This window comes from Microplitis mediator, chromosome 1 (genome assembly GCF_029852145.1).
Source record: "Microplitis mediator isolate UGA2020A chromosome 1, iyMicMedi2.1, whole genome shotgun sequence".
NCBI classification, from domain to species: Eukaryota; Metazoa; Arthropoda; class Insecta; order Hymenoptera; family Braconidae; genus Microplitis; species Microplitis mediator.
Window position 1 is genome coordinate 5,511,917 of NC_079969.1, and position 18,410 is coordinate 5,530,326.

At 29.3% G+C, this 18,410-nt stretch overlaps 2 protein-coding genes across 6 annotated transcripts in view; one reads left to right on the forward strand and one right to left on the reverse strand.

Annotated features, from left to right (window-relative positions):
- The window catches only part of LOC130678125 (suppressor of lurcher protein 1), a 473,368-nt gene that overhangs the window by 47,873 nt on the left and 407,085 nt on the right, over positions 1 to 18,410 (forward strand). The window lies entirely within an intron of this gene.
- Positions 1,026 to 10,029, reverse strand: LOC130678133 (uncharacterized). 3 transcript variants are annotated; one of them, XM_057485120.1, is made up of 5 exons: positions 9,611 to 10,029; positions 6,922 to 7,098; positions 4,309 to 4,390; positions 2,890 to 3,177; positions 1,031 to 1,519 (listed from the first exon to the last, which is right to left on the reverse strand). In XM_057485120.1, the coding sequence occupies exons 3-5, from the start codon at positions 4,339 to 4,341 to the stop codon at positions 1,241 to 1,243; spliced, it is 600 nt and encodes a 199-aa protein (XP_057341103.1). In that variant the 5' UTR covers positions 4,342 to 4,390; positions 6,922 to 7,098; positions 9,611 to 10,029; the 3' UTR covers positions 1,031 to 1,240. The 3 variants fall into 3 exon arrangements, with proteins under 3 accessions (XP_057341102.1, XP_057341103.1, XP_057341104.1); XM_057485119.1 differs by lacking the exon at positions 4,309 to 4,390 and having other exon boundaries at positions 1,026 to 1,519; XM_057485121.1 differs by lacking the exon at positions 4,309 to 4,390 and having other exon boundaries at positions 1,034 to 1,519; positions 2,890 to 3,161; positions 9,611 to 10,028.

Consider the following 18,410-nt stretch of genomic DNA (forward strand, 5'->3'; position numbering starts at 1 on the left):
ATCTCTTTATTCATTTAAATTTATTTATTTTTTTTTTACACGCATTATATTTTTTTGCGTTTATTTTTTTTTCTTTTAATAATTTTTTTTTTTTATATATGAAAATATCGTGACTCGTCACACCATGATAAAAAATTCCTTAAGTTGAGAAAAAAATATTCTCGAACTGGAAAAAAAATCACTTGGGCTGAGAAATTTTATTACTTAGTTTAAAACTTTTTTTTTGTTTTAGTTCGAGAACTTTTTTTGTTGACTTAATACAAAAAATGTCTTTAGCCAAGAATAAAGATTCTTGACTTGAGAACAAAATATTCTCAAACTGAAAAAAAAAATCACTTAAGATGAGAAATTTTTTACTAAGTTTAAAATTTTTTTTGTTTTAGTTCAAGAACTTTTTTATTTGACTCAATACGAAAAATGTCTTTAGCCAAGAATAAAGTTTCTTGACTTGAGAAAATATATTCTCGAACTTGGAAAAAAATTGCTTGGTCAAAGAAAGATTTTTCTTGGCTTACGTAATTGCTTTCTTGAATATAGAAATATGTCAACTTGATTCAAGAAATAATTGCTTGTTACAAGTAACTCATGTATCTAGTAATATATTATTAGATCGAAGCAATAGTTGCTAAAAATAAGAAATATTATACTTCAATTTAGGAAAAATTTCTTGTTTTAAGTATTCACAGAAATAAGTAAAAAAAATACTTGAAAAAAATTTTTTTTTCTCTCAGTGTATATGATATTTAATTGATCGATGGTTCGCCGCAGAGGTTTTTGGATAAAAACATGAACGAAAAACTTGTTTATTGTTAAACTTTCCAGAGAAGGCGGAGTAGAATGTAAATAATAAAAAAGTAGAGTAATGGTACAAGTAAACCCGATATTAGTAACTTTGCCTGATTTAAGTTTGAATTCAGATAAAAAAATCTCATACTTTTCCATACATTTAATTTTGTCTGGTTGTCTCGTTATAAGCAGCTCTATATACACTTCGATAAAGAAATGATTTTTTTCCAAGACTTACAATTAATGTTCGGCAAAAATTACCTTTTAATTCAGAGACTTTGAAAATTTATTTTGTGAGATCGATTTGTTTCGTGTTCATATTATATTTACTTTTGATGAATACATATTTATAGATATATATAAATTTTTATAAGACTGATTGTTATTTACAATTAATGAAATACTGAAGATAATTTTTAATTTTCATTTTTTGAATTGAAGCTTACGATTGCATTTAAAATTTCGAATCGCTATTCAAATTTCGCGCCAAAGGTGGCAGCACACTATCAACCAATTGTTGCTCATTACTATCAATCGTGTGAGTCCCAGTAGAGTCTAATTGAATGACTGTACAGTAGGCCGGTGGATTTGATGTTATTGTTGCGTAATTATCATCTAATATTGGAAGGGAACGTCTAGTTATTTCGATTGGTAGTTCTGTGCCAATGGCTGCGGAATATGATGGCGGTAAATCGTTAATCCAGTACTGCTGATAAGCTGGTGGTTGTATTATCTAAAAAATGTCAAACAAATGATTATGATGAATGTTTTCATGACGATAAATGATTCATTTTAATGATCGTTTCTTTATGTTTTGCAAAGTACTCTCTCAGGAAATAAGCGCTTTGATGTCAAGGTTCTTATGTTTGGAAATATCTTTTGTAGAATACATTGAGTTTGATGATTGGATATATTTGCAATGAACAGTGTTTGTAACGTAACTTTTCTATAAAGAAGTTTTTCTTACACAAAATATTGTGTAAGCTGCTTCTGCTGGTAAATGTGCAATTCTTCATAAGAATAATGAATACTTCTTAACTTCAATAAGATTTATTTAACTTTTGGTCAAGAAAATTGCAAATTAAAAAAAAAAAAAAAAAAAAAGGTTTTGGTTTCAGTCCGAATTCAAACAACTGAATTTCCAATAGATGTAAACATTTCGAAGTCTTAGAAGGCTATTCTGACTACAGTAGAGTCTCTATAACTTTTTCGTTCTGTAATTTTGACTTCCCTTCACTTCTCCTCCGACAGTAGGGGAATTGTTCTCCCACTCTGTCACTCAACTGTACATGCGCAAAGGTAAAGCGCGGTTCTGCGTATAGACGTTGCGCGTAAACTGAGTATTCTAACCCTAAATTCGTGTACGCAAATAAACATTTAAGTTAAATAAGTTAATGTTGCGAATATCATTTAAAAAAAAAAAAAAATTATTGGTTGATGAAAAATGAGTTTCACTGGAAAAATTGATTTTCTATTTAAGAAGTTTAACAACAATAAAATTGATATATTAATTTTGGAAAAACCTAACCTTTAAAATTTAAAAACTCGTGGGTCGTTTCGACTGACTCACACTTTTTTTAAGCCACGCCTTCTAGTGAAAAGAAGGGGTACTTCTACAATTTTAATTCCTCGAATTTTGTATTCGTCTCAGTCAAAGTTAGAGAGACTCCACTGTACTTTCAAGATGGTGGCTCAAATTCTTTAATATTGCAATCAAAGGGACTTATCAGAAATTTTAAACTGCTGTATAAGTTTATGCTATTGTATGTTGAATGACAAAGAATGAAACAAGACGATTTCAGACCAGAGTAAAGTTGGCTACCCTAGCCGTAGGTTAGGGTTAACATCACCCGCAGTCTAAAATTGTGTTTTGTGTTGTGTCCAAACTATATTCATGACTATCTGCATTGTAACTTCAAGTTTTAGTGTCAGCAGCCGGTCAGAAATGAGTTTATTTGAGACCAACGCTATCATAAACTATTAACGTAAGCGTAAATTGTGATTTGCTACTAGCTTGTATAGATTGGCTGCGAAGACACCAAATCTTGAGGTTTTAATGCTGATACAAACAAAAATATATTCTTTCGATGTGTCTATTCTCACCTCGGTAAAGTTGTCTACTGATCCAGAAACTGTTTGAATATTTCTATTGTTGCTAATATCATTATTACTATTATTGCTATGTACATAACATCTATCTTCTCCAACAATTTCACTAGGAGTCTGTCGTTTCAATTTAATTGCATACGCGCACATCATCAGAAATAATAATGTCAATACTGTTAATGCTATCCACATGTGTTCCCATCGCAGAAGAATAGCTCCCAACATTGCAACTGCGACCCATGATATCAAAAGTGTTGCCAATGACCGGCCTGCACATTCTTGCTCCTTAATAAAAATTACTTTTTCTTTATCCCTTAGTCGAAAGTACGCACTTCCCTCCCTAATTTTAAGGCCTAAAGTCTCATTTCCCTCTCCTAGTGGAGTTACACGCGCCCCACTTACATCGCCGGGAGCAAAAAATTTTTTCGTGCCTACGGAAACAGCCGGCTGCTGCCATCTACTGAACGTCTACCACTTTATCAATAAAATTTTTGACGATAACATCATAGATCGTTGCTTTATTTATATGTACGTCAGTGTTTTCGTGTCTCGTTGTTTGTGATATTTTAAGTAAACAGTGTACTTGCAATAATAAAATGACTGAAAAAGTATCATCTGATGACTCTATGGACGAGGATGAGGTGATAAAAGATTTTGATGCAGAGGCGAGGTTAATTATTGAAAGATTATGTATTCATTTATATATTATTTATTGGCAGGAAAAAAATCTTGTTCATAGGCATAAATTTATTTCTTTCGAAAAAAAATAATTATTTTTTATTTTTATTTTTTATAAGTATAATTATGTCTTTTTTTTTGTTTTGTTTTTGATGCCTGCCCCCGCCGACCAGACGCACTCGCTTCGCTCGTGCTTTCAAATGTCGCGGGGCAGGCATCAAAAACGCAACAAAAAAAAAAAGGGAGACGGAAAAAAATTAAAGTTTTATGTATGTCCGAAAGAGGCGCGTCAATAGGGAGCAAATAAAAAAAACATGGCCGACCTGTCAGCTGAAGGCAGAACGTGGTTGTGTTGTTTATAGTATTCAAAAATGTAATTAATAAACGTACTTTCGACCAGGTATAAAGAAAAATCGTATACACCACACGGGAAGATAGTTAAAAGCCCTGCCCTGTGTGTCATGATGCCCTCGGCTTCGCCTCGGGCATCATATCACACAGGGCAGGAATTTCAACTTTCTTCCCTTGTAGTGTAATATACTATTATTAATTAACTTCTATTTTTAAAAGTTTAAAAAAAAATAATTTTGAATTTTGATGTTGATATTAATAATAAATTTCGTTATCATCGAAAATTAATCTTAACTAATTACTATTTTAAAAGTTTTAAGTAATAAGTATTGAGAGAAATAGTAGTTACGATTTTAATTGAAATGTTAATAAGCAGAGAAGACGTACTCGATATGCATAAGAGTTGATACTATCATCCATTGTAGATTTTTTTGTTTATTAAGACGTAATCGATTTAATTGAAATGAATCTGTAAGAAAAGAAGAAATTTTTTTTTTTACAATTAATTAATCAATTACGTCTTTGAAATTTTTTTCCATCCCAATTGATTATTGTAGGAGTTAAAGGTTAAGATAGAAATTTTTTTAACTGTTAGTAGTTTGCATGCTCATGAAGCAGAGGTAGACTAGAATTAGATAGATTAAATACTTGAGAAAAGAAGAAATAATTTAATAAAAAAAAATTCACATGAATCGCATCACCATTTTGAATGTTCGCTTATTTATATACACGGAAAGAAAATTATGGCAGCGGTTCCCATAATTTTGTGAAATTTTTTCCTATACCATCATAGGAATTACGACCATAAATTATGGGAGCGGTTCCTATAATTATAGGAATGTTTCCCATAATTATAGGAATAGTTCCTATAATTATGGGAATGATACCCATAACACTATAGGAATGGTTCCTATAAATATAGGAAGGGTTCCTATAATTTATAGGAATACTTTCTATAATATTATGGGAATCATTCCTATAATTTATGGGAATGGTTCCTATAATAGTATGGGAATGGTTCCCATATTATCATGAAAAAATTAATTTAAAGAAGTGTGGTAATCACTTCTACAATACACAGAAATATTATTAAACATAAAAACAAAAATTCAAACATTGAAAAAAAAAATCGTATTTGGCAAAAAAACATTAAAATTATTGACAAGAATTTTTTGTCAGCACAAAACATTCAAGAAAATTCAAATTTTGGGAAATTTCTACACTATTGTGCAAAAAAAAAATTTTATGATATTATAGGGATGGTTCCCATAACATAATGGGAATAGTTCCCATAATATTATAGGAATAGTTCCTATACCAATATGGGAATAGTTCTCATAATGATATGGGAATAGTTCCCATAATGATATGGGAACTATTCTCATACTATTATGGGGATGGTTCCCATAATATATGGGAACCATTCCAATAGTAGTATAGGTACTATTCCTATACCATTATGGGAACCATTCTCATAATGCATAGGAAAACTTCCCATAATTTTCTTTCCGTGTACGTAGATGTTGAAATAAAGATGTTAAAAGCGTAAGAAAATATTGAAAATTACAAAGTCGCACAACTCAAACATTCACGGGATAATAGAATGGCAGTATTACATTTCTACTCGAAACTTTACGGCCCGAATACAATAGTATTTCTGATCGAAATTTTCAATCGATTTTCTATAGAATTTCTTAGACGACGATCCCGACCGAAATTAAGGCTTGCGATGGATGTTTGAAGGTCTCGGGGGTATTAGAAAAGTCTTCTAGAAGAACGCTAGCACACAGAAAAGGGAAAAAATTTTTTTTCTTGGCGACGAGCCCTGAGCCTAGATTTTGGATCGATTTTCGACACGGAAAAAAAGAACTGTGGCAGTTACAGGACTTAGTTCTGTTGCAGCAACAGGATTGGCCCTGTAGCTGCGACAGGAAAACCCTGTAGTATTCACAAGATCAGTCCTGTTGCACCCACAGGCCTATTCCTGTCGCAGCCACATTTATTTTTTTTCCGTGTATAGAATTTATTAGACAACGATCTTGACCAAAATTAAGATGTCTTTTGGATGTTTGGAAGCCTCGAAGGTATGACAAGTCTCTCAGAAGAACATCAATGCATAGAACCGACACCTGAAAGTTTAAATTTTTGTTCTGTTTGGCGAAAGAATAGTGCATGCTTTTTTTTTCTTTTTCATAAAAAAAAATATACGACTTTCTTCCCGCCAAACAGAGCAGGAATTTGAACTTTCGGTGGAAGTATGATGAAAATCTATGAAAATAAAAATAGCAGTGACTTCTTATTATAAGTATTTTTTATTCGCATCAGAAATTCCGTTTCTGGTTTTTATCGATTCCAATCGCCGTTTCAATCGTTAAGCTTTAACTTTCTATAAGGTTATGGAAGGATCATCAAAAACTTAATGAAGCCATATTCTCATTAATTGACCCCTAAAGTATCTATACTATAGCCCTAGGTGCATTGAGAAGGTCTCTTCCTTATCCTTCCCAATCCCCTTCTACCCTAATTCTTCTTTTTCAATACAAAAATGTCTGAATGCTTCGCGTATGTATTTCCATATGTGTGTGCGCATGACCACATTTGCCTGCTTTACAGCATTATTTACTGTAATTCAAAAATCTGAAACGATTTACAATATTGCGTGTACAGTAATCGCGAGTCGATTGAAAAACAAAACATCTGTAGCTTTTCTACACCCGAAAACGGGGTCAGACACATGAGCGTTGGCAGCAATAGCCTTCGGCTCGTCAGCAGATCCACTCGTTCACGAACGCTCGTTCTCTTAGTAGCATAGTACATTCATTGTGATGTTTTTAGTAAACAATGAGCGTTTGAGTTATAGATTTTTAGATCATTTTTTGACTTAGTTATTAATTTAGAAAAAAATTTAGCGTCGTGTTAGTTTTGATAATTTTTTTAAAAAGCTGACAATGAATTATTTATTTATCGTTATAAATAAAATAAAGATTTTCGTTAACTTACATGTTGTATTGGAGTTATAATATAGATATTCGGAGCCATTGGTAAAACACTGTCTGTTTCAGACTCAAGATATGCGTGACGCAACGAAAAATTTAGTGGCATTGATAATTATTTATTTTATAAATTAAAAGTTTTTTTAAATTATCAAATATTTGATTATGTCTTTTATATAAATACCTGTTTAAAATAAATACAAAAAATTATTTAAATAATTATTTGTTAATCATATAAAAATAATTTAAAAAATTTTCTATATAATGACTTAGATTTTGAATTTAAAAAATATATATGTTTCTGAAACATGTGACATTTATTTTATTATTAATTTTTTTTATTTTATCATCATTAAGTAAATATTTAATGAATAAACTTTTAAATATTATCAATTGAATACATGAATAATTGACTTATTAATTTATGGGTTATTCATTATAATTGTTATTATTTTTTTTAAATAATTAATATATATTTTTAATAAAGTTTATAATTTCAGAAATATAAGAAATTAAAAAATTGATTTATTCAATTAAATTTATTTTTAATCTGCAAAAAATGTTATCAGATATTACCGTAGGATGACAATAAGATTAAATTTAATTACGTCATTGAAGTTATAATCATTGGTATATATGTATATATATGTATGTATGTAAGCATTTAATATAAAGTATCATTTTTTTGTTTGAATTGAAAAAACTTTCGTAAAAAAAAAAGTCAATTACGGATTGAGGTAAATAAAAAATTCGATTATCGATAACAATAAAATCGAAAAAATTTGTCCCTTTCAAAAAAAAAATTTTGACAAATAAAAATTGCGCAGCTCTATCAAGTTCAAAAATCTCGAGAAATGAATTCATTAGAGTAAACTTTTTACACTAATATTTATCGAGTGACACACTTTCTAAAATAAACTTAAATAAAATTATTTAAGAAATCACGCGGAGTTATGAATTGTTAATTTACGGATTTTGAATAAAGAATTAAAATGATAATCTTTGAGAGTTTTACCAGCTTTATAATTTAAATGTTGATAAAATTAGTCCCTGACCCAATACAGTAGATTATAAATTTTAACAATTATTTATTATTTAAACAATTTATTTAAGTAAAATATTAAATTTAAATTTTGTAGAACAAATATTTTAAACGGCGAAGAAATATTATTTTTAATAATAAAAAATTATGTCACTCTTTAATGAAATCTTATTACCCGCATGGAAAAGCTATATATTGTTGAAAATATATAAAAATATATATGGTGAATATGTGATAAATATATGGCGGCAAAAATATATATATTTATGAATATATGTTTTTTACATATATTGGATTATATATTTTTAATACTATATTTCTTTTTATATAATGTTTTATATTTCTCTATATATATTATCTCATATAATGCTCAATATATTTTTGTCTTATATGGATGGTATATATGTAATTTATAAAGTATAATATAATAAAATTTATATATATTTTGACTCATATAATTAGTGATATATTGTCTGTATATAATTGATCATACATAGAAGAACTTATATGTTTAAATTTATGGTTTGCGGTATATTGAAGATATATTTTTTCAATATATTAAAAATTATATTTTTCTCGATATATTGAAAATTATAGTCTTTATATACCGATATTTTTTGAGAAGCTGCCCGATAGCATAGAAATGAAAATTACAAACTAAAATGCATGGTTTTTATTATGTAACATACCACAGTACGAAAAATATGTATAGTACTATATATTTTGCAATATATGGGACGTTATATATTGCAAAATATATGGAGTACCATATATATTGCAATATACTGGAAAACTTATATAACAAATATACACCATACTGTATATTAATAAATATACTACTTTCAATGCAATATATCAATATATAATGAAATATTCCAAGATATATATGCTAAACATACATAAAAAAGTTATGCTGATAAATATATAATTAATATATTGTAGCAATATATTTTGTTTCAATATATTATCATATATTAATACGGCAAAAATATAAATATTATTTTATATATTGTGCAATATATCACATTATAATATTCATATATTTTAAAGTATATTTTTCACATATAAAGTTTTTTCATGCGGGTATATATATAGGTATATAAGACCTGGGGCAAAATGGGACTTCAGGGTAATATGAGACAGGATTTTTACTGTAAAACATTTAGTTATCGTTTGTACAACATAACGGGGCAAGTTTATTAGCTCGGAAAGTGCGGAAAATATGAAATTTGCCGTGAAAAATAAAAAAATTCATTACATTCTCGACTCATTTTATCTCAGTAATCTTTTAGTTTTTTATGAAATATTTCACACAATAAACACTAAAAGGAAAAAATTTTAAGTCGTCGCATTGTTTGGACTGATCAACTTGCCCCCTGTTTTCTACGAACTGTAACTAAATATTTTTAAACAGAATGAATTTTTTATTTATCTCAAAAATTGTGTCTGTGCTTAAAGTTCCTCTACATTTATGTATATATACATATATAGATTTATAGAAAATTTCGGAAGTATGGTTGAGAAAATTTGCGGATTGAATAAAAAAAAAATCATAGACATATATGGATAATATTTAACGTTAATATTAGTCAGTAACCTAATTTATATTAATACTTTTTTATTTTTAAACACACATGAATTAATTAATTTTTACCGTTTGCTGTTCAGATTAAGTCCAATTTTCAACACAATATAAATATATCCAGTTTAAAATAATCCAATGCAATATTTTTTTTTCGACGGTAGAAAAATTTTGTATATGAATTTTGTTAGTAGTTTAAGCCAATCCGACAGACACTAGTTGTTTAAAAATAATTTTACATTGAAAAATAGTTCAAATTATTATAAGAACGAGGCCCGAACAATAGATATAATTTCCCCATAATTAACCAAAAATATTTTTGATTATCGAAAAGTATCGTTTTGCTAGAGTTATAGACTTCAGAACTGATTCGATGACAAAATGTAAGAATTGTTTTTTTATTGAGTTAAAAAAAATAAGTGACGAGAAGTTTAATTCAATAAGGAAATTTTATAAGTATAAAGAAGTCTATTGTTGAAATGTAACTGAGAAAGTAAAGTAACTGAAGGATCGTACAATACACTGATTACTGATAAAGTTGATAAGATTTCCCCTTCTACGACCGGTAATAAGACATTAAGAATTTTATAGATAGAGATACGGAAGGAAAAAATTAAAAATAATTTAAAATAAAAATTAAGAAAATGCAGTACTTATCACAAGGTGATTATCGGCTCTTTGTTCATATTTACTCACTCGTAATGATATACTTAGACGAGTGGTAGTGATATTATATCTAATGATATACTTTATAATTAATCGAAGGTGACTGATAACTTATAATACGTTGAGTCAAAAAATGTGTGATCATAAAAACTACGATGTATATATTTTATATAATTTATGCCCAAAAATACACCGTCTAATATATGAAATTGACCGCCTAAAATTTTGATAGAAATAGAATCTTTTCTGATCAGTCGAATGTGTAATTTGACAATTGAGTCTTTACTAAACATGACCCGTTATGAAATCTCATCATAAATTGCAAATGAGCATTCGATTTAAAAAAAAAAAATTATTTGGTTTAGATAATTTTTGAAAGAAAAAATTTCAAAATTGATTACGCTCTTAATTTGAATCAGTGGACTTCCGCTGGTTCGCCAGTGAAACCTCACTGGTTTACTAGTAAAACTCACTGATTCGACCAGTGGTCTTGGCGGCCATTTAATTCCACCGGTTACTCAGTGAACTTCACTGGTAAACCAGTGAATTTTAATGGCGGACGTAATAGTCACTGATTTATCAGTGAGAATTTCCACTGATTCACCAGTGAGTTTCACTGATTCAACAGTGAGCTGATATAACTTTCGTCATAACCCAACTTATACATATAGGGCATGATTATTTACGTAAAATAAATGAATTAAAAACATATTTACGCAAATTTACTATATCCAACTTTCATTACATTAACTGTATTAAAATTATTCAAAACAATGTGGAAGAAAGAAACTGCACTTCGAACTTTCTTCGAAATTTTACAAATATAATGGTCGATTAAATTATAAAAATTATCAAGGCTTGGAGGATAGCTTAAATTAAAAACATAAGATAATTTATGTAAAGTAGAAAATGCAATAATAGGATCACAATTTGGCTTGAAATTTATCAATTAATTCAATTGAGATTAATAAACAAACATCAGGTTATGTATAACTTTCTATAACCGGTATAACTAATCATAGGTCGCTGTTGACAACAAACACTCGAGGTACTTAAATTTCGCACTGGTTTGAATCAGTGAACCCAATACTCACTGATGGTTTACCAGTGAGCAACTTTGAATCTCACTGATTCACCAGTGACTTTTTTACTCACTGAACGAACCAGTGGATTTCTCACTGATTCAAATAAAGAAAGTAGAGTGGCGTTAGAATTAAAAGGCCTAAACTTTGAGGGAATTTTTTTCTTACACCCGTGAAAAAAATTAGTTTTGAAAGATTTGGCCGCATTATTTTTTTTTTTAATATCAACCGCGGAAGTCTGATTCCCGCACGATGTTTGCCAGAGGAAAAGTACATGATTTTTTTTTGAAAAATTGATACTTAAAAATTTGACTAAAATCGTTCTTTTTCTTATTTTCTGATATAACTATTCATTGCCCAAAATAGAAAACTTTCTAGGTTTGACACTCTATTAAATATTTTTCTTTTCCAAATCGCGCTTACACGTAATATTTAAAAAATTATCAAATATATAATAACTAGCAATAAATCCAATCCATATTCCGTAAATGGAAACTTTATTATGTATTATATATATGTCTATATATATAGTATTTATATAACTATTCGATTCTATATAATTGCGTTACATTAGTATAATAGGCGGAAGCACTAGAAAACGTTTTATATAGATATATAACTATAACAATAGTTGGCATTACAAAGGTATACATCTGATTGTGGCGCCCACTTTTATAGAGCGCGCAACAAATATAAACCATCAATATATATGTTTATATTTGGTTTAACAGTTTACTTTTCTCTTTAGAATCACAATACCCTCAATGTACTCTGATGTGAAAAATAGGGTAGGAAATATAAACGATTGACGATTACGTATATAACGTTGATAACCCCACAGCAATTCAACTGAATAGCATTCACTTTTTTTCCTATATATATATACTTACATTCGCTGAAAAGGAAAACATTTTAGATGATTGGTAACTTGTAAGATTTCAAGGGAAACATTCTTCTCTCTAAATGCTCTATAATCATCGGCATTCAGAAAAGAAAAGCCGAATTAAAATAACCTATACTATTAGAATATATTTTTTCTTATTTTCCGTTTTATATTTTTCGAGGGGTGACCGATTCAGTGACTGAATATTATTCAAATCGAAGTATATAATTTAAATTTTAATCGTAATTATAGAGGGAAAAAATTAACCCCCTACGCTTCTATCAAAGAACGAAAATTGACGTCGAAATTTTTCTATGAATTATAATAATCTTATGAACTCGAGAACTGGGGCATCTATCTCTATTAATTTAACTAGATATAATGAATGATTCGAGGTAAAATCTCTGGAACTCATTGAAAATGAATTTATTATGAACTCTTTTAAAGCTCGTTCTATAATTTAAAGAAGAAATGAAGGATTCTTTTTTTTATTAAATATTGCTCTTGAATAATCATTTGAATTCTATTAATAATTTGCCAGCTTATTAATAATTAACTCGGTCTTATCGAAATTTGGAGTTTCCGATAAAAATTATTTGAAGCCTATCTAATTTACAACTGGAGATTTTGAATCGTTGATCGTTTACACGGAAAATAGTTACCATAAAATTTACAGTGCTAGTAATGTAAAGCTGGGTTAAATAGCGCGAGTCAGACTTTACAGTGCTCTCTATAAAATGTTAAGTGTTCAAGCTTGCTGTAGACCTATATACTTTATAGGAAGCACTGTAAAACGTGCGAATAGTGGTAGCTGTTTCAGTTTTACAATTGGCACTGTAATTTTAGGGTGGGGGGGGGGGGGGGTGCAAAACGAGTCACTTCAGAAAATATTAAGTTTTCAGAGATTCAAATGCGTTGAATCTTTTTTTTTTTCAACGTGAATAGAAAAAAGTTTCGTCTCATCGGAAGATTTTTTTCTGAAATTAGAATAGGATAAAGGTCCCGTTTTTGGCCACTTTAGGACCAGTTTTGGACCCTTGAAAAATTTAAATAAAGTAATTTGTAAAAGACGCAATGACATAATTAATGTATACAAGACACTTTTATCACACTGTTGCAATGAAAATTTTATTTTATACTTTTTAATTAATTAAGATAAAGTTTTCTGTCCAAAAAGGAAGCATTGGCCACAAATGGTTCTTCTACTCTGGATGTCCTGACAGTAATTTTGAAAAATCATAATATTTTGACTAATTGTGAAGCGAAATACAGTAGACTCGCGATTTTCCGCTTTGATTTTCTTTCGTTTGACCCTTTTTTATGTCATTTCTAACTTTAACTGCCTTGTAACTTCGCCCGCAGAACCCTTTCCATATTAGTTTACCCGACAGTACGAAAGTGTTAGTTTATAGTAAGTAATGTACTCAAAAATTCAAAAAAATATTAATAATTGACAAACTACTCTCTAAAACTAAATTAGTGAAAAACCACTAATTACTTGTGAATATTCACTAATCTAAATTGTCCAAAGTATACGACTATGAATTAGTGACTATTCACTTTTTGAATTAGTGAAAAAAACAACATATAGAATTAGTGAAAATTTCACTGATTGAATTAGTCAAAAATGTACTAATTCACTTGTTGACGAGGATTTATTTGGAAAAATATTGTATCGTTGCTAATAATATTGTATCAAAATATTATTATTATTATTATTATTATTATTATTTGTAATTGATTATAAAATTTTTTTAGCAACTTGATCGACTAAATTAACAATTAAAATTATTTTCGTATGGTAAATATTTATATCATAATTATACTCATAACCTGATTCTATTGTCAATGATGGTTTTGATTAAGGTTCGGTAAAAAAAGTTGGAGTAAAAATATAAAGCTATTAAAAAATAACAAGATGTATTATTTAGCAACTAAATTAGGTTTTATTTAATTAACTTACCTTAATTACTACTGTTCAGTTGTATTTAAAAATTATCGTAATTAATTTTGCCCTGAATTTGATAATTCTATGACAGAATAAAAAGTCCTTAAGCGAGGCACCACTAGTAATCATTGTAGAATCCGGGGAATCACTAATGAATTAGTGAATTTAATTCAAAATCACTAATTTTGTAGTGAATTTTAAGATTACTATTTCAATTAGTGAAATTTTCACTTATTTAGTTTTAGAGAGTATGATCTTAACAGATTAATCTTTGCAATTAAAAATGTAACTTATTTTACAACATCCAATTTTTTTATTTTTCATTTTTCCGTATTCCAGTAATTTAAAGATAAATTTAAAAACAAATCAAAAAGTATTTTTTGTGCTCTTGCTATTATCGCATTATTTAGTAATCCTAAAGATCAAATAAAATAGCTGTTAACATTTTAAAGGAAAGGTTTTCAGAAATTTGTAGTGAAAAAATGGTTAATAACAGTTTTGATATTACACGGAGAGGAAAATATCGCCAGATTAAGTATACGTATCGCTATTCTGGCTATACGCTGTATAGTCATCTTACTTAACAATACGCCGTATAGCCAATTCAGCTATACAGAGTATCCTTACAGTGGATCGTCAAAATGACGATCCGTATCCTTATTTTAGGCATTTTATGAATCGCTGACATGACTATTGCGCAAACTCTGTATTTAGGCATCCGGCAACCGAGAACGATGATACGTATAGCCAATTTAGCTATACGGATCCTCACGCTGGCGATACAGATACCTATATCAACGAAACTACATATTGTTACAAAGGCTATTCGTCGTATTATTAAATTAAATAAACGAATACTTAACCTAACCCAAAAACGTATCTTTATTTTAACGATACTATAGATTATTGAATTAATATGAGAGTATTCCTAAATTAGGTATACGAATCGTTATTCTGACGATACGTCATTTGAGGATACATTGGATAGTCTTTCTGGCGATTTTTCTCTCCGTGTACTTTAGATGAAAACAATAATGTTACTAATTCTACAGTGGATACAATTCAAAATAGTTATAAGTATATTTCACATATTGATATGATGAGTTAAATGATAAATATTAGATATTAGACTATTACACTATGTTCCTTGAAAATCCTAAATTTTTGCACAAATACACGAAACATTCACACCGACGTATCCCCACTACCAATTACCACGCCGTTTAACCTTCTCTCGATTTTCTTCCAAACATCCCTGAGGACCGGAAGAAAATCGCGAGTCTACTGTATTGATAATCAAAGTGCACATAATTGGCATGCAGTAGGTCAGATAAATATAAGAATAGTCATATTTTCGAACATATTTCAAATTCGAATAAAAAAATAAAATATTACTTTTACCGGTTCGTAACGAAGTTATAAATATTCGAAGGTATTTGTCCTACAGTTTCGAAATGAGCAAAAGCGAGTAAGCGATATTGAGTAAAATAGGAAGAATAGCAAAAGAGAGAGTGAGTGATAGCACACACTAGGTAGCGCGACAACTGCCTTAAACAGTGAGAAACTGCCACTTAGAAAATAGCGAATTTTCACTGACTTTTACTGTTTAATCCGTGCAAATTCAAATCACTTATTCAATTAGTCAAATTCCACTAATTCATTTTAAAACCTACTATAGGTTGGTGCCAATTTATTTTTATCATAAGTTACGCTGCGTCCCTACAAAGCTATTTAAAATAGTGATGGGTATAATTTAACAAAGACCAAAAATTATCTCACGTTTTTATGTTTTTAACATAATGGATTCTACATTTTACATTCAGTAAAACCACTCGCTATCATGGTCCTAAAAATTCATTGCTTGTCGACGTATTTAATCATAAGACTGAACTTTTTTGTCCAAAGTAAAGAAATAAATTTCTGTTAAAAGGCATCAAAAACTGAAAGATAAAAGCTATTTGGTTAGTGAACGAAATTTTTTTTCATTCCTAAGATAAAAGGTATAAAAAGTAGGTTAAATGATAAAAGAAAATAACAAAAATACGAAAGACTTTGTCATTAGGTTTGTTTTGGATTTGTACGTGTGATCGTGAGATTATCTCCGTGCGAATCTGTGAAATTGCGACGCCTATCCTCCAACAAATCCACCTTGTTCCGCGATTCCTGGATCTCTGCCAATTCACCGGATGTTCTCTGTACCTTTTTTCTTTTTTATTTATCTCCAGCTATATTCTCTCTTTACTAGTCCCCATCTCTTTTACTCTTCATCCCTTTCAACCGATCCATCGCCAACCCACCACCCTTGGTATTCCTTTCTAGCCATTTTATCCACATCGCGTTTTCCCTTTACCTCATGTTGCTAGCCCGGAATCATTGTATATATTGCAGCACTGTAGTATTGCAATGGTGCGCACAGTAATGCTCAATTCAAAACAAAAAAATGAAAAAAAAGTAAATAAATAAATATAAAATTCTAAAGGGACATTGAACAGCTGATTCAAATCTTTTTACTTAGTCAGCAACTATTCCACATGGATCAGCTACAAATTGTCTTTACAAGAGGATATTGTACTACACAATACTGGTTATGCTTTGACGTATTTATGGTATTGGCGACATTAATACTACCATGTAATATAACAATGTCCGGATTGTATTAACAGACAATGTTCAATTGATTGAATTACTAGTGTTTTTAAAATAATTTATTGTTTACGGTTAATTGTAGAACTTTATAATTGTCCTTTTGTTTTTATTTACAACCGATGTTTTATTGAACGCTAACGAATTCCGGTTCATAATTAAATCTGTCGAAAAATGAATTAGTGAAATTTTTACTGAATTACATGGAGAGAAATTTATGGTAACCGTTCCTAGTACGTTTATGAAATATCATCCCATACCGTTATGGTAATGATTACTTGGAATTATGGGATATGAGCCCATACTTTCTGGGAAAAGTTCCCATACTTTCTGGGAAAAGTTCCCATATGTATGGGAACAATTCCCATAATTATGGTAACAGTTCCCATATCGCATGTGAAAGAATTATGGTAATGGTTAATATATTATATGGTAACAATTACCATAACATATGGTAACCATTACCATAATATTATAGTAACCATTACCATAATGTTATGGCAATAATAATAGATTTATTGAAATTAGCTAATTGCTACTCTCTTAAAATGAATCAGTGAAAAGTAGTCCAATCAGTAAATATTCACTGCACGAATAGTCCCAAGTATATCACTGATTGAATTAGTGATATACTTGGGACTAATTGGCAGTGAATATTCACTGATTTGCTGATTTTGTACTGATTCATTTCAAGAGAGTACTTGTTATCATATCGTTTTTACATTATCACAATAACAACTAAATTTTACAATGTAACTTAATATGCGTTTTTAGAGATCGTTTAAATCGGTCCAGTGTTTTTTCATCTTTAATATCATTTGGCAAGTCATTATACCATTGAAATCCTCTATAAGTAACCGATTTTTTAGCGGTATAAGTTCGAGTATTATTAATATTTAACATAAAGCTAATCCCGGTGCAATAATTGTGTTTGTTACCATTTGATTCTTTCAATTAAGTAAGATGGAGTCAATTTATGGATCATTTTATAGATTAGTATTAAGGTATTATACTTCATTCTCTGTCTAATTGACATCCATCCCAACGATTCTAACATGAGATTTACTCTTGTATACTTATGCGCATAGCTCGATTTTGTAGTTTTTGCAATGTATTCATTTGTTTTTCGTTGTAGTTTATCATATAATATAATAATGATTACTATAATATTTTAGTGATGATAACTATAATATATATAGGTACCGTTCCTATAATCAACATTTCAAAGAAACCGGTTACCATGTATTATGGGAACCATTCCCATAATATATTGTAATTGTTACCATAAATTTCTCTCCGAGTAGTTAGTGCGGCTGCAAAATTTCAAAACACAGTAAGGGACAAATTTTTTCAATTTTTAGTTCCGATTGAGCTAGCAATATTGTATGATTTATACCTGTAACAATTTTATGATATTCAGCCAAAAATCGCAGGTAACTGTGACGGAATATTGATATTAAAAATGAAAAATTCTTACTATGTAACTTCCATTATTTCTTAAGCGTTCGAGGTATGTACTTTCAGATTAAAAAAGACTTTTGATAAATAACGATGTCTGTATTTAGTTACATTTCTTACATCAGGACTGTATTTTTTTTTTTTTTTTCACAAATGAACATGTCTGTTTTCTTTTATTTTTCATTTCACCTA

Excerpts from the sequence above, each read along its gene's own strand:
- LOC130678133 (XM_057485119.1), bottom strand. The coding sequence starts at position 7,023 with ATGCCACTAAATTTTTCGTTGCGTCACGCATATCTTGAGTCTGAAACA. Across the intron at positions 3,178-6,921 it reads TTATAACTCCAATACAACAT|GAGCAAGAATGTGCAGGCCG; the intron begins GTAAGTTAACGA and ends ATTTTTATTAAG. Across the intron at positions 1,520-2,889 it reads CAGTAGACAACTTTACCGAG|ATAATACAACCACCAGCTTA; the intron begins GTGAGAATAGAC and ends GACATTTTTTAG.